Source organism: Amphiprion ocellaris, chromosome 7 (genome assembly GCF_022539595.1).
Source record: "Amphiprion ocellaris isolate individual 3 ecotype Okinawa chromosome 7, ASM2253959v1, whole genome shotgun sequence".
NCBI classification, from domain to species: domain Eukaryota; kingdom Metazoa; phylum Chordata; class Actinopteri; family Pomacentridae; genus Amphiprion; species Amphiprion ocellaris.
The window spans coordinates 31,560,934-31,586,084 of NC_072772.1; the positions used below are offsets into that span (position 1 = coordinate 31,560,934).

General features: G+C 42.6%; 2 protein-coding genes across 3 annotated transcripts; one reads left to right on the top strand and one right to left on the bottom strand.

The window, feature by feature from the left end:
* Positions 1–2,211: 2,211 nt before the first annotated feature.
* spred3 (sprouty related EVH1 domain containing 3) lies at positions 2,212–24,565 on the bottom strand. Of its 2 annotated transcripts, XR_004848695.2 has the most exons (16): positions 24,294–24,565; positions 22,528–22,693; positions 22,197–22,365; positions 22,053–22,114; positions 21,807–21,965; positions 19,373–20,652; positions 15,885–15,967; positions 13,947–14,750; positions 13,101–13,240; positions 11,726–11,857; positions 8,086–11,309; positions 7,376–7,418; positions 5,680–7,294; positions 4,676–4,776; positions 3,802–3,943; positions 2,212–2,822 (listed from the first exon to the last, which is right to left on the bottom strand). XR_004848695.2 is itself a non-coding variant. In XM_023286958.3 (6 exons), exons 1-6 carry the CDS (start codon positions 24,302–24,304, stop codon positions 19,648–19,650), a joined length of 1,572 nt encoding a protein of 523 aa, XP_023142726.2. In that variant the 5' UTR covers positions 24,305–24,565; the 3' UTR covers positions 16,541–19,647. The 2 variants fall into 2 exon arrangements, 1 of the variants encoding a protein (XP_023142726.2); XM_023286958.3 differs by lacking the exons at positions 2,212–2,822; positions 3,802–3,943; positions 4,676–4,776; ... (5 more) ...; positions 13,947–14,750; positions 15,885–15,967 and having other exon boundaries at positions 16,541–20,652.
* dhx34 (DEAH (Asp-Glu-Ala-His) box polypeptide 34) lies at positions 6,632–16,407 on the top strand. Its single transcript, XM_023286944.3, has 16 exons — positions 6,632–7,342; positions 8,521–8,832; positions 9,253–9,507; positions 9,606–9,708; positions 9,918–10,135; positions 10,225–10,399; positions 10,633–10,826; positions 10,912–11,013; positions 11,099–11,362; positions 12,044–12,217; positions 12,364–12,469; positions 13,238–13,344; positions 13,950–14,201; positions 14,556–14,741; positions 15,850–15,991; positions 16,096–16,407. Exons 1-16 carry the CDS (start codon positions 6,644–6,646, stop codon positions 16,236–16,238), a joined length of 3,432 nt encoding a protein of 1,143 aa, XP_023142712.1. The 5' UTR covers positions 6,632–6,643; the 3' UTR covers positions 16,239–16,407.
* Positions 24,566–25,151: the final 586 nt, after the last annotated feature.

The window sequence follows — 25,151 nt, forward strand, 5'->3', positions numbered from 1 at the left end:
AATACTTGTACATATACCAAGAAGTCAGTGTAAAGGAAATGTGGACCAAAAAGGATTGTTTAAAGGAATATTTAAACTGTTATTTTCATTATTTAATCATCTGTTATCAGTCAGAACCCTGGCAAACTTATTTTCATCAGTTTTTTTAGTGGAAGTCACAAATAAAGGAGCTCTTGGTTTTTCCCAGCGTTACTGAGTCCAAAGCTGCTGTTTCAACACAGACACGTTCACCTGCATCCACAAACCTCTCAGCACTCAAACATCCACAGACAGGAGGCCGGCTGGACCGAGGCTCGGCAGCATCCTCAGACCCACGAGTCGGGGAGTCGCTGAACTTGTTGGTCCGGTTTGAAGGCCTCCGTGTGGTCCAGTAGAAGTCCACATAGTCGGTGTTGGCTTTGAACCGCAGCGACTGGCCACCATCAGGTGGACCAGCTCGTCCTCGCAGGACTCCTCCTGTAGCCTTGAGGGGAACCACAGGAACATTCAGTAGCTGTTGGAGTTCTTCCTGTCAGGCTCATGGTAGAACGGCTCTGAAGAATCTTGTACTTGTCTTATCTGGAACACTCTAACAGCCTAAACTGTTAACAGCAGTGTAAAGATGCAAACACACAGGCATAGATTAGGACTCAAACTAGATTTATTTTAGAAAACAAATCAGCTTAATCAGCTTAGAGGCATTTGTTCACACATGGGGCTGAATAGGAGGCCGTCCAATCAGATTCGAGGTCTTCACTCTGTAGGTTGTTTGTTGGGTGAGACTCTTGGACCTCCATCAGCTGACATGGATGTTTGATGGTCTTCCTCTCTAGTGCCAGATGATTCATCCATGAATTCAGCAGCTACAGACTGAAATGAAGCTCATGCTGCTGTTATTGAATTCCTGTTCCAGATTAAATGTTCAGAGCTCACCTTGAATGCAGCCGTCTACTGTCTGATAGTTTTTCTCATTGTAGTCTTCAATAAAGTCTTTTTCCTCATGTAAGGATGTGGTGAGACTCTTTCTCAGTCTCTGCAGACGTCCCTCATTGTGCATCTCCAGAGAAGAAACAGAAAAACTGCTCACTGCTTCAGCATCAAACGCTCTCCAGCATTGAGAGTGTTTTAGGAATTCATTCATTGTGTTGTGAACTTTGAAGGAGCAGAAACTTTACAGCTGCCAAAGATATGAGCTCCAATTCTGGATGTTTTTGGAAATGAAGTTCATCAAATGAACATTGATTTTTGCTGACAACTCTCATTAAATTACTGAAGAAATCCAACATAAAAACCTGTAAACTCTCAGGCAGCTTTTGTTAAAATTTGTCTATAATTCTATCATCATGTTCTGGAACCAGGACTCTGCAGAAGTTCCTTCAAACAGATACTTGTGTGTTTCTATTTAAGGCCTCAGGTTTGAACGTACAGCAGAGGATTAGAAAGGAGTGATTTTAATGTTTAAATAAGTCCAGTAAATGTTTGGCATGAAAATTATTAAAATTTTGATTTAGATAGATTTGTGTCAAATAATATTGTAGAGTCTCACTTAAATATATCCAAATGAGTTCAGTGTATTTACATTTTATAGAATATTTGATTTCTTAATCTCAACACTGTAGGGTCTGACCCTAAATATTATAATAATGATGTCAATTTAAATAATATTTTAGTGCAGTCATAAACTTTAATCAGCTAAACTTACATAATAAATATTACTGTACAATCTTAACCTGAACATTCATATTATTGAGGTAAATTTACATAAATCATGATATTCTAGAGTCTTAACTGGAATATTTCTAGCATTAATCTTTTTGTATTGTGCTGATAAACAACAATAACCTGACTTTAAGATAATATAACTTTAAATGCAGCAGCTGTAGGAATAAATAAAAATAAAATCTGTTCATTTCCACATTATGCATATTTATTTATTCTTAATATCTCAGACTGAATGGTAGCTGGCAGTAAAAACAAACTCATCTGCTGGACTGAATTTCCCAAAATGGAAACATGGACAGAATTTAACACTCATGTATCCATGGCAACGCAAAAGTTTCTGCTTCTTACCAAAGTTCACAACACAAGTAAAGATTTTAAAGTAAAACTTCAGGGATGACTGCTGACCATAAGTATTCTGATCAATACTTCATGATCAATATCAGGACAGATGTTACAACTCCAGCTGTTCCATTAGACTGCAGTTATTCACAGAGAAATTAAAACATCACATTCCTCATGAAAACTAGATGGGACTTTTATTAAATAAAGTGTTGGTGAATAAACAGTGTAAAAAGTGCAAAGCAGCTCCATTAAATCAGGAGATGTGAGACTTCCACAGCATGGATCACCATCTGCTGTGTTGATTCATAGCTGAATGTCAGAATGAACTGAGCTAGAAAAGCTGCTTTGAGCTGCAACATTACGGTCTGACAATCCAACACCATCACAGTTTTCATCTGGTTGTTTTGCTGCAACATGCTGTGAAGTTCAGTTTTTACCTGAATCAATACAGAGATTCTATTTTCAACCAAGACTGGAATAAAAATTAGAATGTTATGAGGTTATTAATGCAACTAAATCCTTTCAGATGGAAGGATTTACTTCTAAGTTCTAATTCAAGTTTCAGTTGGAGCACATTGCATTCACAAAGAAAAACAGTGAAACCTTCATAGCAACATTTAATAAACCTAAAGCTTCCCTGTTGGCTCATTGGTGGAGTTTGTTACTGAGCATCTGAACCTTAAATCCAGTGAGACGACCATCTTCAGTCGAGGCCAGTCAGAGAACTTCAAGACCTTCCATCGTCTGGACCAGATGTGGCATCATCTCCTTCTGAACATCTGGATGACAGGAGAAAAGACAGAAATCAAACACAGATCACAGAAATACTATTTGTTCACTTTCATCATTTTATGAAAGTAGCATGGACTTTATTAAAACTTGACAATATCAGTAATGAAAGTAAATGTTTTTATCTTGTGTTTAAGCTAAATTTAAAGTCAATTTTAATGACAGTTTATCCTGAGAGGAGTGAGAATGGAGCTTTTCTTTCCTTTTTAGAATATTCCCTCAAAATATTCTGTTTATTATTGGCTTTAGAAGCATTTTTCTTTACTTATTTATTTTTAGATACCTCAGACTGATACACTTTGCTGGTTTGCAGATAATTTCATGTACAATGACAATAAAGATCTTCTATTATAACATATTTTGCTAAAACAAGAACTGAAACCTTCTCAACCATCTCTCAGGCTGCAAAATTCCAACTGCGACCAAGAATTATCTGATGTAGTTATTATTATAATCTTTACTAGCCCTGGAATTAATAAAAATCTGTATATGGATATGATTTTCTCTGATGGGACCACTATGGAAGCTGTAAGTAATTATTAACTATCCTTTGAAGGGAAAGATTAGGTCTTCATTCAGGTGGATTAAAAAAATGCTCTCCCTTAAAAAAAAAAAAAAAAAAATGCATCCAATAAAGTAAATCTCTTCTGCACTGCACACATACTACACTTTTGTATAACTCTGGATGTCAGAGTAAAGGCAGACAGATCCACCAATCAGCCACAACATTCTGACCACTGACAGCTGAAGAGAACAACATCCATCATCTTGTTCTAATGCAACGTTCTGCTGGGAAACCTTGACGTTCATGTGGATGTTTGACATGTACCACCACCTAAACACTGCAGGACAAACAACCCCCTGTCTCCATGGCAACAGCAGTCCTTGATGCAAGCTGCCTCCCTCAGCAAGACAAATTAAAACTACTCAGGACTGGTCCGAGGAACACGACAGAGCTAAGCTGTTCACCTGGGTTCCACACTCCCCATATCCAGATCTGATGGAGCATCTGTGGGATGGTCCAGGATCAGCCTGGTCTAGGTAGGACCCACCCTGCAACCCACAGGATCCACAGAATCCACAGGACATCCCCAGAGGTTCTGATGAACCACTGGGTCAGAGGAGTTTTAGCAGCATAAAGGGACCAACACAGTATTAGTCAGGTGGTCATAATGTTATACTGTTGTATTGTCATGCTGATTATATGATCAGTAAATGTTACCATCAATTATAACGTACACATTGATCAGGAAAAAAAAAACTATCAGTTCATTCAGAAACTCTGGGGTTAAACCTAAAAACACAGACCTCAACAGCAGTTTGTTTCAAAGCAGAACACCAGCTAGTTTTCACTAAAGAAGCTTTCAGAGCAACAATTAAATGATAGTTTTGTTCTCATTAAGTTCACAGAGTCAGAATCAGCCAAAATAATGTACACACATCAGGAAAAGAAAAACTTTTATAAATATTTCATTTGTATCAGTACTTCTATACATATAGATTCCTCTTTCTGTTTGATCAAATCATGACAACTCTGTGTCCTGTTGTACGATGTTTTCCCAACAGATGGCGCTACCCTCATGAATGGAGCATCAACAAGTGACGTCTACAACAGAACAGAAATGTCTGGAAACCAGTGGCCACCACTTTGAGCACCTCTTGTAATTGTAGAGGCCAAAGATAACTTTTATTAATCTCGTGATGTCTGAATAAATTTGGTATTGAAATATTTATGCAAGTTTTTCTTTTCCTGATGTGTGTAAACATTATTTTGGCTGACTCTGTATAATGGGTTTCTGACAGGTCACCAGGCAACATCTTTTTATAATAATGAAAAACATACCTGCATTCTACAGGAGTGATTTTCCTCATGTGCAGGTAAAGATGTGTGAGGAGTTTAGAGATGACAGGAGCAGGAGTCATCCTCACTAATTCAGCTTCCACCTAGAAACAGAAAGACCACAAACAAACACACTGATATACTCTCAAATGTTTAACCTCACAGCCTCAAAATATCTGTTTAGGAAGTGTTGTGTTTCTAAATTCTGCTGAAAGCATTGACAGACATTCTCTTACAAGGTTGTGTAAAAAGCAGCCTGTCCTCTGAGCTACTGAGAAATCTTCCTGAACAAAGTTTCTACGTGTAAATCAGCTCAACAAAAACTAAAGCCTCAGTCAGAGATAACAGGTATCGCAAATTATAAACAACTTTCTTTGTTAACTCAGACTTTCTGCTTCAACCTCACATAAAAAGAGGAGTTTAACTCGTCAGGTGATTGAAAATGAACGGCTTGTGCAGTTCTAGATCCAAAAGTAGGATGTTTCAACTCATGTTTTACTACAAATACATGCAATAATAAATAAATACAATGGCTGGTTGTTAGTTTATTCACTATTAATGTCACTTTATATACTGGATTGAACTTGAGCAGTGGAAGAGAGAAGGAATTTAATGAAATTATGGAGATTCAGAGAGGTAATGTTGCGCAATGTTAAGTTAAGCGCGATTTAATTCAAACCAGCTGAATGTTAAACTTCAGTGCAGCTGAACGGGTTTCAGTTAACCTTTAAGTAAAATAACTTTTTTAAAAGCTAAAATACACAGCAGAGAAATACAGGTTGAGAAGTTCATTCTATTAATGACGGACAGCTGCTGCAGCAACTAACACAGGTGTTCAGCGGTAAGTTAGCCACCTGTGTTGATTAGCTCGCTAGCTAACTTAGCCGCTTAGCTAGCTAACGCGTCCGGACCAACTGCTCAAACACAACAAAACACAACTCTTCACAAGTCGCTGACTTAACGTACAACAAAACAACGCTACAGGTTAGAAGTATTTATCTTCTTACCGTATTTTACTCCAAAAACAAGGTCAACGGCAGCCACAGATGCTACCAGTGCCGACCATAGATACATAGACTAGATACGCTAGCGCACTGTCTTCTGTATACATCTACGGTCTGACCAATCGCTGCTCTCTGGCTCCGCCCTCTGAGTGTCTTGCTGTCGTTTGGCTCCACACTTGCTGATGACCATTTCCGGTCTCAGAAAATAAAAAAATGGACCTTTTTTCGTTTCTGTCTCTTACTGATTTAATTTTTTTGTTATTCTAAATATAAAATGAAAATCAAAGCATTTTTAAAATTTCGTATATCCCTTTTTGATCATGAAAAGGAAAAACGCCTTGTATTTCAATTTTAATTTTTGTATTTTAAAACGAAAATCAAATAACCACTCGTTTTTGTTTTTCAATACCCGTTTCAGAACGGAAAATCCAATTACCAGATCCGTACATGGACCTCTATGGCAGCTATGCCTGCATAAATGTAAAAGCAAGTGGCCAAAAAAGTGTGAATAAACAAACAAACAAACAAACAAACTGCAATTGATTCAACGAACATTTAAAAATGAGCGCAGATTGTTCCACCCCCGCACAAATACAAATCAGTACCGGAGGATTTCTAAGGACGGAACGGAAGCGGTCCCGCCGTATTATTGTTCCCCCTGTCTTTACAGCAGCTGCAGTGAATTTGTTCGGTTTTATTCGCAATTTCTCTTTTCTTACAGTCGCGACGTACTGGTGTGCAGCTGTAGTAGTTTTTCAACGATATTCTAAACTTCAATTTTGTCTATTTTAAACATAATTTGCAAAATGTCGGGGTTTATAATGGACCTTTAAGCTGCTCGATAGGTTATTCAGTGTAAATCTAACAGGCGTGCTGAGCTGCTACATGTGTAAAGTCGTCTACATGTTGATTTTATTTATTTGCAGTGAATTAACTTGACTCCAGTTTGGTGTTTGAGGAGGTAAATATGGACTCGGACCGGAGGAGAGACGGCCGGAGCTGGGACTGGGACAGTCCGCAGTGCCGAGCCCAGCTGGACGAGATCTTTTTCCGTGAGCAGGACTACATCCAGGCCGGCAGCCCGGAGCACAAGGAGTTCTGGGCTTTCTTCGACCGCTTCCAGAGGTTCAAAACCAAGAGGGACATGGCTGGTCCTGGAGCCAGCCGAGGAGAGGACAGAGAAGACCGAGGCAGGTCCGGTTCTGCAAAGGTGGATCTTGGCCTCCCTAAAGACTACGATGCTCGCTACCGGATCAACGTGTCCGTGTGCAGCAGAGACATCGAGGATCGTTTGGGGAAGTCAGAGCACCGGAGCCGGCAGAGATCCTCCGGACCGGGGTCCCAGCAGGTCTCAGACTGCCGCCTGGCTCTGCTGCACTTCCTGGACTTCAGCCAGAGACAGAGTTTCGGTAAACTGGCCAAGCTGCGCCGGGAGCAGAAGAACCTGCCCATCTTCCAGTACCACGACCGGATCGCGGAGCTGGTGAGGCGGCACCCGGTGGTGGTCGTGGCTGGAGACACGGGCTGTGGGAAATCCACCCAGGTTCCTCAGTATCTTCTGTCAGCTGGGTTCAACCAGATCGCCTGCACTCAGCCTCGGAGGATCGCCTGTATATCACTTGCAAAGAGAGTCAGCTTTGAGAGTCTGAATCAGTACGGCTCAAAGGTTTGTCATGGACCATCAGATACAGAATCTTACCTTTGAGATGTTGAAGCACCAACCAGACCTTCAACCAGCACATCTAGAAGTACACAGTCATTGACAACAGGTCGTAATTAAGAGATTTAGACTATACAGTAGAACTAATGAAGCCTTTTTGATAGTTTACACATGCAGTCCTCAAGACCAAACAGCACATTTTAAAGCATTTTACTTATATATGTAAATTTCTATTCAGTCAAACGTTCAAAAATTAATCACCTGCAATTTTTGTCATTGATGGATGAGAACACACAGAACTTTATTAATCTCAAAGGAAATTATTGTGTCAGATATTGCTCAGAAAAAAGCTATATAACTTAAGAACAAATGCAATGCCAAAAAGAACAGCATTAAGATTGGAGTATGATATGCCAAGGTCAGTAAATTTAAAATACAACTAGAATATGAAAGTGAGAAGTAATACTGGCAATGATAAGGATGTAATAAAATAATATTTCATATTGTAATGAAAAACTGCATGTTATAATGAAATGTTGCACAGGAAGGTTGACATTTTGCAAATAGTAAAAAAATAATGCACATTATAATGTCATATTACAGGATAATTGACAGATCGTACATAATACTTACATTAATGTTGCACATAATATTGCAAAAGTAATTTTGCAAATGATACTGATGTTGTTGGTCAGTGTTCAGGTGTAATTCAGCTGGATGTTTTGATAGTAACTGATAGAAAAGACTACCTGTGGCATTCTGTGCTGCACCTCGGTGGTCTTAGTCTACAGCTGGAGCTGCTCTGATGTGACGTCAGTATAGCTGTAAGAGATGAAATAAGGTGTCCTTAATTCTGAGTAGTTTTCTCAGCATCCACCAAACACTCCAGCTCAATTCTCAAGACCAAACCAGCGTTCCTGATGGGCTTGTTAAGTCTGTTAGCATCGGCTGCTTTCACAATGCTGTCCCAGCACATCACACCGTAGAAGATTTTAATGGCCTTCGTTTTCAGTGAATTCCAAATGAAAAATACATGTTAAACATTTAGTAGCAGCACAGATGTTTCTCATTGTCTCAAATGTGAACACATTTCCTTCTCTCTAGTAATATATAAGAGCTAAAACCAGGGAATTGAACTGGAAGAAAAAGGCTCAGAGCTCACAAATTGTCGTCTTCATTTCCAGGTGGGGTACCAGATCCGCTTTGAGACCACTCGGACTACAGCCACCAAACTGCTGTTCTTGACCGAGGGGTTGCTGCTCAGACAGATCCAGCAGGACAGGACGCTGGCTCAGTACCAGGTGGTGATTGTGGACGAGGTTCACGAGAGACACCTCCACTGTGACTTCCTCCTGGGCGTCCTGCGCTCGCTGCTGGCCGACCGCCCGGACCTGCGTCTCATCCTCATGTCAGCCACCATCAACATCAAACTCTTCTCCGACTATTTCAGCAGCGCTCCTGTGCTGCAGGTTCCAGGCAGATTGTTTCCTATTCAGGTGAGCAGAGGGCAACAGTAATCAAGATATAAATGGTCATGTCACTAGAAGAAAGATGATTTTGTTTTTGGAGGTATGCATGCCAAAAGACATATGTACTGAAAGTGTCAAAACAATAACTGAGCCACAAATACTGGTCAGATGGTGACTTTTTATGTATACACAAAGGATAAAAAAAATACCAATTAGTGTCAAATATTTGAGGTTGAGAGACTTTTTGGTGTTAAATTCCTGTTTCTCATTAATAAAAATGTTTGTTTAATATTTTCTTGGCAGCAAAGTGGTAGGTTTCCAATTCTGAAAAACATAAATTCAGCAAAATACAATCCAGAAATGCAGTTTTTAATGTTTTTTGAGTGTTTGGAAGTTATTTTCTTTTAAAATCTGTCTCTAACTTATTTCTCTTTTCCCTGTATTAAGGTGATTTACCAGCCGATTCCACCTGAGGAGCAGTCCTCCCGTTCAGAGAAACTGGATCCCAGGCCGTACCTGCGCATCCTGCAGGGCATCGACCAGCGTTACCCCCCAGAGGAACGTGGCGACCTGCTCCTCTTCCTCAGCGGTGTGGCCGAAATCTCTACTATTCAGGAGGCCTGTCAGATCTACGCCACCCACACACGTCGCTGGATAGTTTTACCGCTGCACAGCACCCTCTCGCTTGTCCAGCAGGATAAGGCACAGACAGCTTTGATTGGATTAGATTGTAATATTCAAATCTGACACGTTGTTGTGATTTATTAGTTCTAATTCTCTGTTATCACGTTGTTCTTCAGGTGTTTGACATTGCTCCTCCTGGGGTGAGAAAGTGCATCATCTCTACCAATATTGCTGAGACTTCAGTTACAATAGATGGAGTGCGCTTTGTTGTTGACTCAGGTATGAAACTAGAAGAACATTTTTAGCTGTGGATTAACCCCTTAAAAGTTCATCGTTTGCAAACTTAAATTTGTGCAGCCAAGCTGTGTTTAATATTATAAATCTTTATTTTAAACCTTGATATGATCTTAAACGTTCAAATAAGGATTCTGTAATAGTAGACCAACAACCATAAACATGAATTGTTTTGCTATTTGTTTCTTTTATAGGAAAGGTGAAGGAAATGAGTTTTGATCCGAAGGCCAAGATGCAACGTCTGCAGGAGTTCTGGATCAGCCGAGCCAGCTCCGAGCAGAGGAAAGGTCGAGCCGGTCGCACAGGTCCAGGAGTGTGTTACCGCCTCTACGCCGAGTCAGACTACGACGCCTTCGCACCTTATCCTGTCCCTGAAATCCACAGAGTGGCTCTGGACTCCCTCATTCTCCAGGTGGTAACATGCCGCAGTTTGTCTTTTAATTTTCTTTGGACTTCCACATAGTGAGATCCTAACTTTATTTATGCCTCTTGTTCCTGCAGATGAAGAGCATGGGTCTTGGAGATCCGCTGTCTTTTGTCTTTATTGATCCTCCTCCGACTGCTAGTATCCAGACTGCTGTTGTATATCTAAAAGACCAGGGGGCGCTAGACAGTCGTGGTGATCTGACCTCTATTGGTAGTTTGTTGGCACAGCTGCCTGTCGATGTGGTCATAGGTAAGATTCCCTAAATCAAACTCATGCTGCGGTTTTGTTATTGTTTGCTACTTAGAATTTATCCCCCCATTTATTATACTTTAAGTTGCATAAAACAACAAGGCAGCATCAAATCTCTTTCACTACATGTAATTTTACAAAGTTTCCCAGTATTTTGCCAGTGACATCCTGATGCTCTTGTGTTTACCCAGCAGCTAGGTTTAGGTTAAGTGTGTGTGTTTGTGTTCATTCAGGGAAGATGCTGGTTCTGGGCTCTTTGTTCAACCTGGTGGAGCCGGTGTTGACAGTAGCAGCAGCCCTCAGCGTTCAGTCGCCTTTCCTTCGCAGCTCACAACAAAACCCAGACTGTGCCACGGCCCGCCAGCCCCTGCACAGCAACCAGGGAGACCCCTTCACCCTGCTCAACACCTTCAACGCCTGGGTGGAGGTCAGGAAGAGAGACATCACTGACATTGTGGCATTCTAAAGGTGGTCTTCATTGGATACAAAACTGTTGATTTTTGGCTCAACAGGTGAAGGGAGAAAGAGGCGGGGGTTCCAGGAAGTGGTGCAGGAGGAGAGGCCTGGAGGAGCAGCGACTCTATGAGATGGTCAACCTACGCAGACAGTTCAAGGCAAGCACCTGGAAGAGCAGTTAACACAAAGTTTTATAATCAGTGAACACTGTTTCTCATGCTGAGATTCCTCTCGGGTTGATAGGATTTGCTGAAGAGCCACGGCCTGCTGGAGTCAGAGGACGGCGCTCCCTCTGGTGGAGACCGAGGGCAGCGCAGGGAGAGGCTGACCGAGAGGAGAAAGCTGCATCAGCTGAAGAGAGATCACGAGCAGCAGGAGGGGAGCAAACGTAAAGTCCTGAGGCTGGACGAGGGCCAGGACGGAGAGTTCTCCTCAGGATCAGACACCGAGGAAACTGGCAGAGGAAAGAAGGACAAGAAGGAATCGGGACAGAACATGGACATACAGGTGAACTCAGCACAACAAGCAAAACAGTTTGTACAAAGCAGCCATTAACCTTCTATAAAAATGTGTAAGAGGTACTGAATAAAAAGCTAAAAGTTCAGTAAATTCAGTGAGCACAAATGCATGAAAACTGCACAAAGTTTTATATTCTTTCCACTCAGTTTTGAGGGAAATTCTGTTGTGTGAATGTGGTTTAAAAGCAGAATTTTAAAATAAATTGCGAGATCTGCCTTATAGTCTTGTTTTTTATACAACTTTTTACATCATCTCCTTTCCAATATCTTTGCACACTCTCATCTGAGAGCCATAATTGACATCCTGGGGGGAAGTGTGGGACCAGTAAGAGTAATCAAAGTTGAAGCTCACGTTGTCTTTGGCCTGCTTGGGGTTGATGATGATGGTGGTGTTTCCAGGCACTGAGTTGAAGGGAAGTTCACAATTCAATTGGCAGGTCCTGCTTTTTTGGATATTTGTGTCAGATTTAATTTGCAGAAATACCTAGAGGGATTTTTGGTGAGTTTTGAGAAAGAAGTGACAAGGTTAGCATGATATTATCTTCATACAAAGGGAAGCACATATGGTATTAAGGTTAATTACTTTCATCAAGGGGGAGATGTTTGCATCTGAGTTGGAAAAAGTCTGGCTCTGAGTGATCGTTCTGTTCTGTTGTTTGGTCTCCAATAGGAGGTGAAGTTCAAGTTGCGTCACAACGTGTCGCAGCTGCAGGAGGCGGTCAGCGTCAGTCAGGACTTGTCGTCCCGCCAGCAGGCTTTGCTTAAGCTGCTGCTTTGCCGAGGCCTCTACCCTCAGCTGGCACTGCCCGATGAACACAACTCCACCCGCAAAGACTCAGAGCAGGTCAGACCTCCTGCTGCACCAAACCTCCCCGTATATGTTCTAATCGTAGCATTTAGGACAAAACATCATGTCAGACAATCTATCGTTTGTATTGTGATTAAAAGGGGAAATATTTACTTCTGCTTTGTGATTTTTGTCTTGTGTAGGTTTTTCACACAAAGAATAAGCAGGGAGTGGTAATCCACCCGACCAGTGTGTTCGCCAGTGACCCAGAGGTTTTACATGTTCCTGAGGGTGACAATGGAGAAATGGGTAAACCTCTGGAACAACTCCTTTAGAAATGCTGTATGCCAATTTGAACAAATAATTCATAGATTACTTATTTTTCCTCCAAAAATTAAGCCATTGCCAAGACTATGTGAAAGTGATAAAAGACAAAAAAGAGAAATGTACAGCAGCCAGAATAGTACAAAAGCAGGAAGGCTTTACTTCCAGTTTCTACCAACAAAACCAGAAAATAGATAACAGCAATATACTGAGCATGATAAGACACATACATGTTGAATCATAATTGGTTAACAGTTGCTGTTCATTTAACAAAGTCATTCCTTTAAATGACATTGAGACATCAAAGTTAATTGAATTGACCTTTATGACACTTTTGAACTCACCAGTTTAGTGATTCTACATAATTATTAAAATATAACCTTAACTCTCAATTTAATATCAATCAGAAATGTCTTTAAGTTAACTTTTAAATCCAGAAAACACAACATCTGTTATAGTGATCTCATTTATTCGTCTTTTTCTTTTCTTTAATTTCCATTTAATTTTACAATTTTACTACAGCCTGCTTGTTTTGTACTTAAAACCAGTGGTGGTTCTTTTCAGCGGTGATTTTATTTGTGTGCAGTAGAACAACTGTATTTAAAGTAAAGCAGACCTGTTCCTCTCCCTGCTGCTCCGCTGATCAAATCTTTTTGGTTTATTCTTTGTTCCTCTTGTCCTTCTTCCTTTCACTCTTCCTACTGCACATCTCATCCGTCTCTCCCTCCTCCTCGTCTCTGTTTCTGCCCACAGGGTCTGATAGGAAGGACAGCAGCAAACACCAGCTGTTGGCCTTCGTCACTCTGCTGGAGACCAACAAGCCGTATTTGTCCAACTGTGTGCGAGTTCCTGCGCTGCAGGTTAGTACCAGATGTGGGATGTCCCTGTTCCCACACAGTGTTTTTAAAAATTGTCGATGATCTTGCACATTAGGAAAAACAACAGATGCTTTCTTTTTCTTTGTTATGAATAGTGTTTTGGTCTCACACCTGCAAAAAGTTCTCCTGGGTGTGTGGACTGTTTTTCTTCAACAGTGTTTTTAATTTTTTGAAAAAAAAATTATAATATAAAACGTATGTTACTAGCAAGAATCACTGTAGTCTAAATAAAGGAAGATGCTGCACACTTCAGAGGAATCGAAAGGTTAGTATGATCCATGCATTGAGTAAGAGTAGTGTGCAGGACCTTTCCTATTTGAGATCGAAGCAGTACCTTTCAGCACTTTGCATATGAGACAGTTGGATGCATGAATATCTGTTGCATGATTAGAGGAGTGACTGACATCTGGCTCTGCTGCTGAAACTTTCACATCAAATCAGCTTTATACTGTGTCACAAACCACCTGTGTAATATACCGTTACAGTGGAATTCATGTATTTCTTGCACCGTGTTTCATAACTTCTTGTCTGGTCCGTTAACACATGATGCAGTAATATTGATCATTTATTCATTAATTCTTTACCAGGCTCTGCTGCTGGTGGCGAACTCCGTGGACACCAACGCTGACTGCACACGGCTGGTGGTGGACGGCTGGCTGGAGGTGGAGCTGAGGGAGGCGGAGGAGGCGCTGAAGGTTCTGTCCACGGCTCTGAGCCTCAGGGCCGAGTGGGAGCGCCTCCTGCTGGCCCAGCTGGGGCAGAGCTCAGCCCAGGGGGTGTCCCGCAGGGTCATGGAGAAGCTGAGCGAAGGCCTGGTCCGCTTCCTGCTCTACACTGAGGTACTGATGCTAGATGCTAACAGTGAAATTCAACTCCATTTTGCACAATAATAGTGACTGCCAAACATTTGTTGCAGGTGAGGATGTGAAAATATAGACAAAATAAATGCCCAGTAAACACGTAAGCAAGAAGAACAACATCAAAAAATTAATCTTCTGCAGGTTATGTTGCTGTTTTAAATTACAAAGCAAGATTCGAAGGCAAATCAAGTCTAAAATCTTGAAAGGAAAAAAATACATACACACACACACATTATATATATGTGTGTGTGTGTGTGTGTGTGTGTGTGTGTGTGTGTATGTATGTATGTGTGTGTGTAGTTTTTTCTGTTTACCTCTTACCTTCCCTCTCAGGTCACCTACAGTCTGCGGCGACTTGCAGCTTTCCAGGCCCAGAACCTCTACGTCGGTCCTCAGTCTGAGTCGTCTCACACTGAAGCTCCAGATCTGAGCCTCCTATTTCCAGGAGCAGAGGCCAAACCGGACCCCATCAAAGGAGGCCTGCATGTCACCAGCTTCTTCACCTACAACTGCCTGGCCGTAAGTCAGCTTTAAATAAAGAGAAAATACATGTTTCAGCTGTTAGTTAAAGACATCCTCTGATTGCCTCGCTAACATGACACACATGGTGTTTCTTATATGTGAGTAGATACAACATGAGTGAAAAAAGCAGTATTGCACTCATGAAGAAATACAGTCTACAGATGACAAATTCAAAAACACAGCTAAACTTTCAGGGTTTGTTACTTAAACTTAAGGAGCCAGTTCTGTTAGCTTTCTGTATCATTATTCTTCTTCAGACTCTGTTTCTGGTTTGAACATGTGTGACTGAATTACTCCAATATTACAACTTGCCATTATGTAGTTTTACAGTGTTTGAGCAGAGTTGTAGGTGAGCTGGTGTGCTCGAGCTGCAGCAAGCGGGAACTTCATATGTTCACAGACTCTAAGGAAGCAGTATCTGAGCTATTTTAAAAGCTGTAAGAGAATATGTTTGTGGAGAAAAACTTAGAAATATTTTTAGTTTAGTGAGTTTTTAGGTGTTTAAACAACAACTAGAGAGGGACTTTAAGTTTAGATATTTAACTCCCATTATGTTCATTTAGCAGAAAAGGTGGGAACTCATGCAGTCCATACATTTATTATTTAATGTGCTTCACTAAATTTAAAATTCATCTGCCCTCATCTTGCCCCTATTATCCAATTAACTCCGAAATTCCATCTTTTCTTAGCTGGTGCAACATGCAATTTTTTGGGATGTTTCACCCTGTAGGTGGAATCCTAAAGTTGTCACAGATGACAAACAGGGAGTTAATGAAGATTTAAACACTACACTACATGGATACAGACTCTAGGTTAGATCGTGGAGTTACTTCAATAATTAAGTAAATACCGTTTTAACACATGAAGGATGGTAATATATGAATGTATGTAATGGAATGCAGGTTACAATTAAATCAAAACAGAAAAAGATATCTTTGTAGACGATAAATTAACTGCAAAGTAGTTTTCTTGTGAGTTTCATATCTCAAATCTAATTTTTTTAGTGAATGAATATATGACCTTTTGGAATTCAACAGCTTCCATTATTAAATGTGTCAGATTTGAACTGTTCTTGACTTTTGTATTTCTACTCTGTGATTTGCAGGATTCAAAGGATCTCTACAGCGAGTGTTTACGTACTTTCTGGACGTGTCCCAACTGTGGCTTGTACATGCCGCTGACTCCACTGGAGCGAATGCATCACGAAGCTTCCTGCAGGCCACCTGGGGAACAGCAGCAGGAAGAAGGTCAGAAATTCCATGTGTTGATATGTATCATTTTAACACATGCAGCAGCCGATTAGATAAGCCAGAAGAATTTGGACTAATTGTTGGGTTTTTTTGTGTTTTAGAGCCAGAAGATAAAAAGTCCGGCTCCTCCTTGGCATCCAGTCTTACCAGAGTTTATCATTGTGACGTCTGTAACAAAGATCTGAACCTCACTTCCACTGAGATCCTCAAACATAAAAGGCAGCACATGTATACTGCCAATTAACTAAGGACTGCAGTACTTGAAGATCATTATTAAAGTGCTATTGCTTCCCTCTACTGGCCAATGGATGGAAGTCCAATGCCAGAAATCCACATTTGTAAAATTCTACAAAATGTACTGTTTTTTTCAAAGGCAAGAAATAACATAAATCTTTGTTTACCAAAAGAACACATTTATCGGCTGAATGTTTTTTCTGATTTCTTAGATATCACTGTGGAATACCTAAAGAATACAACTTTCAAACAGTGTTCAGGGAAAGGCACAGTGAGTTAATGACACACACGTGACAGAGAAGAAAACGCCGGTTTAAAATATAGAGTGAGGGTTTAATAATGATACAAACCCACGATATGTAACACCTCAAAGCAGCACATTGGCACAAAGTCAGAAGTAAGACAGCACAGAAGATAAAAACCTGTCTCAAAAAAATAAAGAATCAGAATAAATATCTCAATAAATAAATAAACAGGTAATATCTCATTAATTACTTTGAAACTAATAAATACGTACATTTGAAAATATGCACATTGGCAGAAATCAATAACCAAAAAAGTAAATAGTACTGAATACAGAGTTACTTAGAAATCATAAGTTATTGATTACTCAAATCAAAAGGCACATTTATTAAGATGTAAGAATGGGGCCTGCAGTTGTGATCGCATGACTGTCAGTACTGTACTCTAACACCATTTCTGAACCAGAAGTAGCAAACTGTGTGCAATGGCTTTACTAGTTCTGTATATCTGCACCATCAAGTGAACTTGTGTGTCTCGTATGTGTGTGTGCAGGTCTATGCGTTGCAGATTTGTGGGGATTTGTGTGTGTCGGTTAATTTAGGATCAGGGATTGGCAGTCTAGTGACCGACTGAGTTTGTGTTTCCTGCAGCTCTGACAGGATGTCTTGTTTTTTTTTTTCCTTTTTTTTTTGTTTTTTTGTGAAGTGGACCAACATTGTTAGCAGGCTGGCCTCGTAGTGAAGATGACGTCCCGTAACCGAGAGGTCGAGGGTTGTGTTCATCAGCAGTCGTGTGTCCTGACTCTGAGCCCTGCTGCCTGTTCACTCACTTTAAGTCACTTTGGATAGAAAGTTCTTGGCTAAACCTAAAATGTAAATAATATAGTGAAGCTTCTGAAAGGTTCATTCTGCCATAATTTTAAGGTCCACCAGGTGATCCTCGGTTAGAGACGTGAAACTGTAACATATTTAGTCCTTACATGTCCAAACTTACATTTTAAACAAGAATACTGTTGGATTTAAAAGCAAAACCCCTCCCGAAGATTCTGTTACACTTTTAAGATGTCGTCTTTCTGTGATGCTCGATGCAGTTCATCAGTTATTCTGTGAATTTCTACTAATTTATTTCTCAGTGATCCACATTAGCTTGCACAATTAATGTCAGAAAACCAGCAAGTCATATTGAAAAAGGCATTAATAATAATTAAAAGGATATTAGATATCCAGTCAACAAATGTGAAGCTAAATTTTTCTTGCATTTTGGATGCAAGCGACTTTCTGCGGGGGACCTGATGTTTCCGACTTTCCCGTAATATTTATCACCTTGCAATGTGAAGCACAAAGGGGAGGAAAAGAGGAGATTTTTGAAAAATATCCTGATTTCTAGAATTGTTTTTTAATCCAGCCCTGTCCAGTTATTTGCTAGAAGTAAAAGAAATGATACCATCAATCAGCAAAATAAACAGAAATGCAAGGTGCATCACCAGAAGCATTTTTAAAAACGCATCTTGGGGCAAATTTATCTTTAATCCAGGCTTACGAAAGCCTTCTTCACACACTATTTAGCATCCTCAGCACCCTGGTTGGAATCAAAACGTGAAGGATTGTTTCTGACTCTCACACAAACCTCAGATTTCTACGAGGCAGCGGGAGAGTTGGAATAATAGCGTTAGGGCAGGACTTAAAATAGCAGCTTTTTTGACTTCATACTTAAAGCAACATTCAGCAAACACATCTGCCACTGTGGTCTGACGAAGACCTCCCTTCATTCATATTTTTCAAGTTAATGTGTCTCTTTTCTTATCACAGGGTCAACAGTCGACAGCACACACCTTTAATCTTCACACCTGCGAGCTACGTGCTGCTGCTCAAAGAACGAGTTTGTGTTCCTGTTCAGCTTTTTACGCTTGATATCGAACGACAGTATTCAGTTCCGACGCTTTTCCATTTCCCTAACGTGAGCAAACTGATACAAAAATACTCTTTCCATACATTGTTCATTGCACTTCATTTTTTGGTGGCGTCTCATTCAAAGGCCGAGACGCGTCAACGGATTGGTTAGCGTGGGGATCTGTGTTGTTTTTCTTTGGGGAGTGTACGGCGGTTGTGTACATTAGGTAGAATAGACTCGCTCAGAGGCCTCAGTTGTAAGCACCTTGACTGATTCAACAAGTACAGTGGTGGGATGTGATGTTTTCTATGATTAATATTAAAAATACATGGGAAGATGGAAAAAAATTATGTGCAAAGTGAGGGTGGTTTAATGTGTGACACATTCTCGTTATTTTTTTCATCAGAAAACAAAGTAACTGTATGTTTGGTTTACAAAGGATCGTTATGAATCACATTATGACTTTTAAGTCTTTGTGGTTGTCATTGCAACTTCCCTTATGATAATTGTCTCTTTGCATTTGATAACCTTTTCCCCCCACTGTGGTCTACTACTTTAACCAAAAGACAACATCAGCGGTCTCAGATGCTCAGGCTTTCTTGAAGACAGCACGGACACATTGTGCCCACTCGCCTCCTATTTTCCTTCCTTAACCAAGATTTGAGTAACATCTGAGGTAAAATTAGAGGTAAAGGGTGACATCTGTTCATCTGACAAACAGGCCAACGTGAAACAAAGAACTTCCCCAAGATCTCATGTTTGTGAGTACGTGAATGTGTGTGCCATTTGGGGATTCTGTCAATATGTTTTACATTTAATAAAATATACCAATTAAAATTATAACAATCATATATATAAACATCTTTTGTTTTTTGAGATTTTCTTTCTAAATAAAAAAAAACAAAAAAAACAAAAACAAATGGACATTTGAAACAGTGTACACATCATTGTTGCCTCTGCCACCCTCTTTCTGTGAAAAAGTCACTGACGGCTAACTGTAGATCAGCCTACCCTCAGTAAATCCACTATGAAGGCTCCAGATGACTCCCACAGAGCCTGGTCTGAGTGCTGAGCACCTTCAGCAGGCATGGACCAGTGAGGAAGGCCCCAGGTTTAAAAGAGAAAGAGCTGAATGCAGTGGAAGGCTGTGGGGCTTTGGAGGGCCACGTCGGAGGTCTGGGTCTTCAAAGGCCACCTCCTGCATCCCTACAGATGCTCCCTCCTCTCGACGGCCAGAACCCCCTTCGGTCCAGGGAGCCCCCCTCCCTCCCGCCCCTAGCCTGGCCTCATCGGACCGCCTTGTGCTTTCCCCCACAGCAGCCACACCTTTCCCCACATCGCAGGCAGGCGCGCAAAGGCAGGTAGCAGCACATGCAGGGCACGAAGAGTGACAGGGCCAGGAGGGCCAACCAGCGGGCACAGCAGAGGGGGTGCGGGTGGCCCCCCATCGAGTCATCGCATGAACAAGGCTCCCAGAACTCGCCCTCAGAGTCCGACATGCAGTGGTAGAGCAGACTCTCTGCGCACCACACACAGGTCCACTGGCGGAGGCAGTGCAGGGCCGGGTCGGGGGCGTCTCTGCAGCGGCCCCGCCCGTTCTCCGAAGCGCTGAAAACCGAGCGGCAGTAAACGCAGCGGGAGGAGCACGACGAGGAGGCCTGAGGGCAGGGGCTGTCGTCGTCGGGGGAGATCACCCCCGGATCGCCACTGCTGCTGGCCCCTCCTCCTCTCTTACGAGTCCGCGAGCGGGGCGTGGCCAGTGAGGCATGGATGCAGCAGGGAGAAGGTGAGCCTTTGCCCGTCTCCTGGGGTGAACCAGCACCTGAGGACACGCCTGACACAGCATTGGGCATCGACATGCAGGTGGGCGACGACGAGGACAGGCGCTGGGAGGCTTTGCTGTCCAGGCTTACGGTCACGTCGCAGCCCGCCGTCCCCACCCCCGCCAGCTCCTTCTCAAAGCGAACCACGCACAGCTCCGACTTGTCCTGCAGGCTCCCTCCGCCGCCGACCACCACGCCGCCCGTCAGGCCCCCAACCATAGTCCTCGTGGCACCCGCCCGCCTGTAGTCCTCGTAACCTCGAGAACCCCACAGGTCTTTGCAAGGGTCCACACTGCGCAGGTCTCCCTCCTCCAGCAGCGAAATAGTGGGTGAGAGGGGGGACAAAGGGGACGAGGCCGGGGGACCCACCGGAGGGGTAGGTGGGGCAGGAGGCGGGGGCGGAGGGGCCGGGGGATTCAACACGGTCGTCATTTGAGAGAGCTGGTGCTGTCCCGACCTGGTGTGGATCTGTGGAGAGGGTGTAGGATTACACAGTGAGTCAGGAACAGTGTGTTCTGTGGCAGCGGTTATACAAGGTTTTCATCTCAAGGAGGAGCCCAAGAACCCCAAATCTGATAAAATGCCTCTGAATGGGATGCCAGTGGATCATTTTGATTTTACTTCATGCAGAATAAACAAGAATATCTGCTGCAGATGTGGACTTAAGGGTAGAGACATGGAAAAATCTGCCAAACAGTCAACCTGTCATGTGTTTTCATCGGTCCATTGTCTAATAATGAATTTAGAATTTGTTGTGAACCCCGAGCCAGTTTTATAGAGCTCTCATTAAGAACTATTCCTTTATAGCAATCACTATTAGAGCACAAAAATGCAAGAAAGGATAAAGAAACTGAAGATTGTGGTGTCTGTTCTCATTATCAAAGCGACATATCAATTAGAGCCCAACAGGTAGATTAGTATCAGCATGTGTCCACTTATATGTGCCAGTATGAATTTTTTTCTTTTACAGGACATGATGCAGAAACGTAAAAATGCTGTCATCACATATATAGTTTACAACACTGTCAGCACTGTCTACAGCACACGTAGCAGAGTGTGTATCATTGCTGAGCAGACGGTGGTGCGGAGGCGAATATGTACCTAAACTAGTTCCTAGAGCTCTCTTTAATAACTATTCTTCATAGCAATCATTATTAGGACACAGAAATGCAAGAAGAGAGAAATAAATTGAAAATGGTGGCGGCTGTTCTAGTTATCAAAAGTGAGGTATCAATCAAAACTTTCCTTTTACAGAACATGATGCAGAAAAAGGTACTTGGGGTCATTTAGAAACGTCATCACATGTATAGTTTTCAGCACTCTCAGCACAGTCTGCAGCACACGCAGCAGAGTATGCATCACAGCTGAGCAGATGGTGGTGCATTTAGAGAGTTTCTAGACCTCTCTTTAATAACTACCCTTCATAGCAATCATTATTAGAGAAAGAGACAAGGCACACAATGATGCTGAGTGAAGAAACAACCTCAGCAAACATCATTTTCCCTTTTCATAGTGCAGAATATCGAACAACATATCAATATCGGAAACAGCAGTGGCACAAAAATCCAGTATCAGTCAGGCTCTGGTATCAATGATGGATGCAGTTGGAGTTGTTGTGCTACCTGAGCAGGCGTCTGCATGGTGACAGCATGGCTGGATCCGAAACTAAACTCTTCTGGCCGCACGAAGCAGGTGGACGACGACTCGCTCGTCACTATGGTGATGGGTTTGGGAAGCATCTCCTTTCTGCTGTTGGACGACGACTCACTACCTGTATGGGACTGGCAGAGGTCGCACGTCACCCTACGAGTTAAAAAGAACACCGGCACCAAGAGGTGCAGCAGAGAGGTGACCGCTCAGATACTCACAGCTTGTCCATCGTCCTCGGTGTCGGCCTCTTCTGGCGTGGACGACGAGGGTGAGTCAGAGCCTTGATGACAGGAAAAGAGGGGATTTAGAGCCAATCCAAACACCACAAAGCGACTTTTTACATGTGGCTCATGTATGTGCACCTCTGTCGAGCTTGTCTATGACAGTCTGAAGCCCTTTCTCAAAGGAGATGGCATCGGCAGGACTCTGGAATGTAAGACCAAACTTTCGATCTTCTACTCGCCAGTGATGGAAGATGGGGTTCACCTTGTTGTACACTAACCCTCTTTGCACTGCACACTCCAACACCGGCTACACACACACAAACAGCAAGAGGACAAGTTAGTTCACTGACCAACATCTCCTGAAATCATGGTCACCCCCCCCCCCCCATGATGTGACATCTACAGTCTTTAGGTGGTGGTGGCGAGCAACGTGGCACCAAAGACAGCCATAACACACGCACACACTCACTGCTCGGTCTCGCAGCCGCTCTCCACGGATGACGTACTCTCTCCGCCCCCTGCCGTCGTGACTCCGCCCCTTACATATGACCACGTGACTGAGGCCGCCACCTCCAAGGGGCACCCAACCGCCACTGGAGTCGTCACGTGTCATCACCACCGCACGAACACGCACACTGTCAAGGGGGAGACCAGCAGACATTTAAACGCTCAGCATGCATTCACCTATGCCTAATTTAAAAAAAAAAAAAAAAAAAACAGTTTCCAGAGTGAGGATTGCATGTGACGCCGAAATAAAAATCCACACAAAGCAGCACACAGAATTGGCAAGCTCGGGCCTGAAGGCTCAAAGGCGAATCACACACTAGACAGTCAAGGCAATTTCTCACGTGATGGAGGTAAATCTGGCTTAAAGACGCACGGAATGGGTCAGATTTGGCGATATTTACGCACAGGAGCGTTTGCGCACAACCTAAGGAATATGGAGCAAATTGACAGAAAGAACACTGAGGAGGAGAGAAATAACCAAATGGGAGGAGGAGGGAGGGAGAGAGGGAGGGAGGAAGAATGAGTGTTTCCCACATAGACGTATCAATGAACGCACCCATTCGCCATCAGAGGCCCCGGCATTCTTGCAAAGGAAAAAAATAAGCTGCCCTCACCGATCGGCTGAATAATTCAGCGCCGCAGATCGACATGTGCATGGAACGCATGTGTCTTTTCCCTTTTTGTGTGCGCGTTATTCTCAAACCACAGTGAATTTTAATTGTTCGCAATTATTTTTCTCAGACGCTGCTTCTCTCCATTCCGCCCCTGCTGCACGCACTCATTAACACACCCCGATATTATGTTCTATTTTTTATGAATGGGACGGAGCAGGGGCTGGATTCGACATCGCACTGCGCGTTATGGCGATATTTCTCCGGAATGAAAAAAAACGCATCGGGGGGCCTAAATACGATGCAAATCGCGTGTGAGGAGAGAGAAGACAGGGGAAAAAGGGAAAGGAGAAGAGAAAAAAAGAGGAACGTGTGGGTGAGAGGATGGAGAGGAAACGACAGATGGGGGGAGGGGGCCCGATTAGAAAAGGGAAGAAGGAGAGGAGGGGTGAGGATGAGGGAGAGCGAGGGAGAGAGAGAGAAAAATCACATTTCATTCATAAAAGTTTGGCTTTAAAAATCATAATGAAACCCCGAGACACGTTGATAAAAATCACAACGCCTCCATCCCTCCCTCGTTTTACTGTAGCCATGTCTTGAATGACGCGATGCTGGCCCCAAACTCGCCATATTTCGCCTTTTTCCCCCCTCCTTCTCTCCTCCCCATACATTTTTACACACTGGGCGATTTCGTGATTGTTTTTACCAATCGCCAAAAGCAACGCATTTGGAATTGTTGCATCTTTTCTGGTGTTTGTTTCATATTGTTATTTCCTCAATCCGGTGCCGCGTTATCTTGTGTGCCAGTCATGTTAAAAGAAGAAGAAGAAGAAAAAAAAGCAAGCGCAGGTCCACATGTAGGTGGCTTTACATTTATCACACATTGGATATATAATCGGAAACGGGGTGTATGCTGTTGATTCAAGACTACGTAATGGTGTTTTTATTCTCCCTGCTAAATTGTAGAGCAGCGACTGGGAGAACAGTGCATGGATTTGGTGGAACACTGATGGTGGTGGCGTTTCCTTTCTACCCATTTTTTTTTCTCCTGTTGTCGTTGCTGGCGGATGGCTGAATATATAAGTGCAATGTTAAAAATGAAAATGTAAGGACTTACTCGCCCTCCATGGCTCGGTGTTGCCCGCCGCTTGCAGCAGCCCACCCCAGGGTCTCCTCTCTCTCTCTCTCTCTCTCTCTCTTTTTATCCTCCTTTCAGGAAACACTCAGACTCACTCACATTCTCCCTCTATCTGCTCTCATTTTCCTAATCTTTCTTTCTCTCTTCCTCCCTCTCTCGCCCTCTCTCTCTCTCTCTCCACCTTGATGTCGTTTCGGTGTATCAGGATAGGCTTGAGGTTGCAGCAGCCATTTTCCGCTGGCAGCATCCTCCCTCTCTCTCCCTCCCTCCCTCCCTCCCTCTCCTCTCTCTCTCTCTCACATCACTCCCTCTCTCCTTCCTTCTCTCCCTCTACCTGCCCTGTGCCAGCACATCCGCACTAATCATTGACAGCATCGCAGGCTCATGTGGGCTGTGTGTTTTTTTCCTTTCTTTCTTTTCTTTTTTTTTCTCTTTTTGTCAGTGCAACCATGTGATTTCAAATTATTGAGAATGAGTTTGCTGATATGTGCAGCAGCGCCGTGGCTGCTAAAATGAAAAGCTGGGCAAACCATCAGTGACCTCTGCTTGGTCCTTTCCCACAATTAGGGGACAAATAAATTCGTTAGAGGCAATAAAACTAAACAAACAAAAAAAATAAATAAACAGAGGTGCCCTTCATTGCGCATTTACAAGCATTTGTGTTTCTTTAAACGTCAAAACACTGGTCTGGTACATTATTCAGTCCCTACGCTTACTTTATTTGCTTTATAACAGTGTATTTGAGCCACAAAATACACAAAAGTTCAAGTGCTGCTGGTGATCGCAGCCACAAAGGGTTCAGCACCATGGACAGCAACAGCCTCAACAAGTGTTTCA

Excerpts from the sequence above, each read along its gene's own strand:
- dhx34 (XM_023286944.3), top strand. The coding sequence starts at position 6,644 with ATGGACTCGGACCGGAGGAGAGACGGCCGGAGCTGGGACTGGGACAGT. Across the intron at positions 11,363-12,043 it reads GACAGAACATGGACATACAG|GAGGTGAAGTTCAAGTTGCG; the intron begins GTGAACTCAGCA and ends GGTCTCCAATAG. Across the intron at positions 12,218-12,363 it reads CCCGCAAAGACTCAGAGCAG|GTTTTTCACACAAAGAATAA; the intron begins GTCAGACCTCCT and ends TGTCTTGTGTAG.
- spred3 (XM_023286958.3), bottom strand. Across the intron at positions 21,966-22,052 it reads CCGAGGACGATGGACAAGCT|TCCCATACAGGTAGTGAGTC; the intron begins GTGAGTATCTGA and ends GACCTCTGCCAG. Across the intron at positions 20,653-21,806 it reads CCATGCAGACGCCTGCTCAG|ATCCACACCAGGTCGGGACA; the intron begins GTAGCACAACAA and ends CCCTCTCCACAG.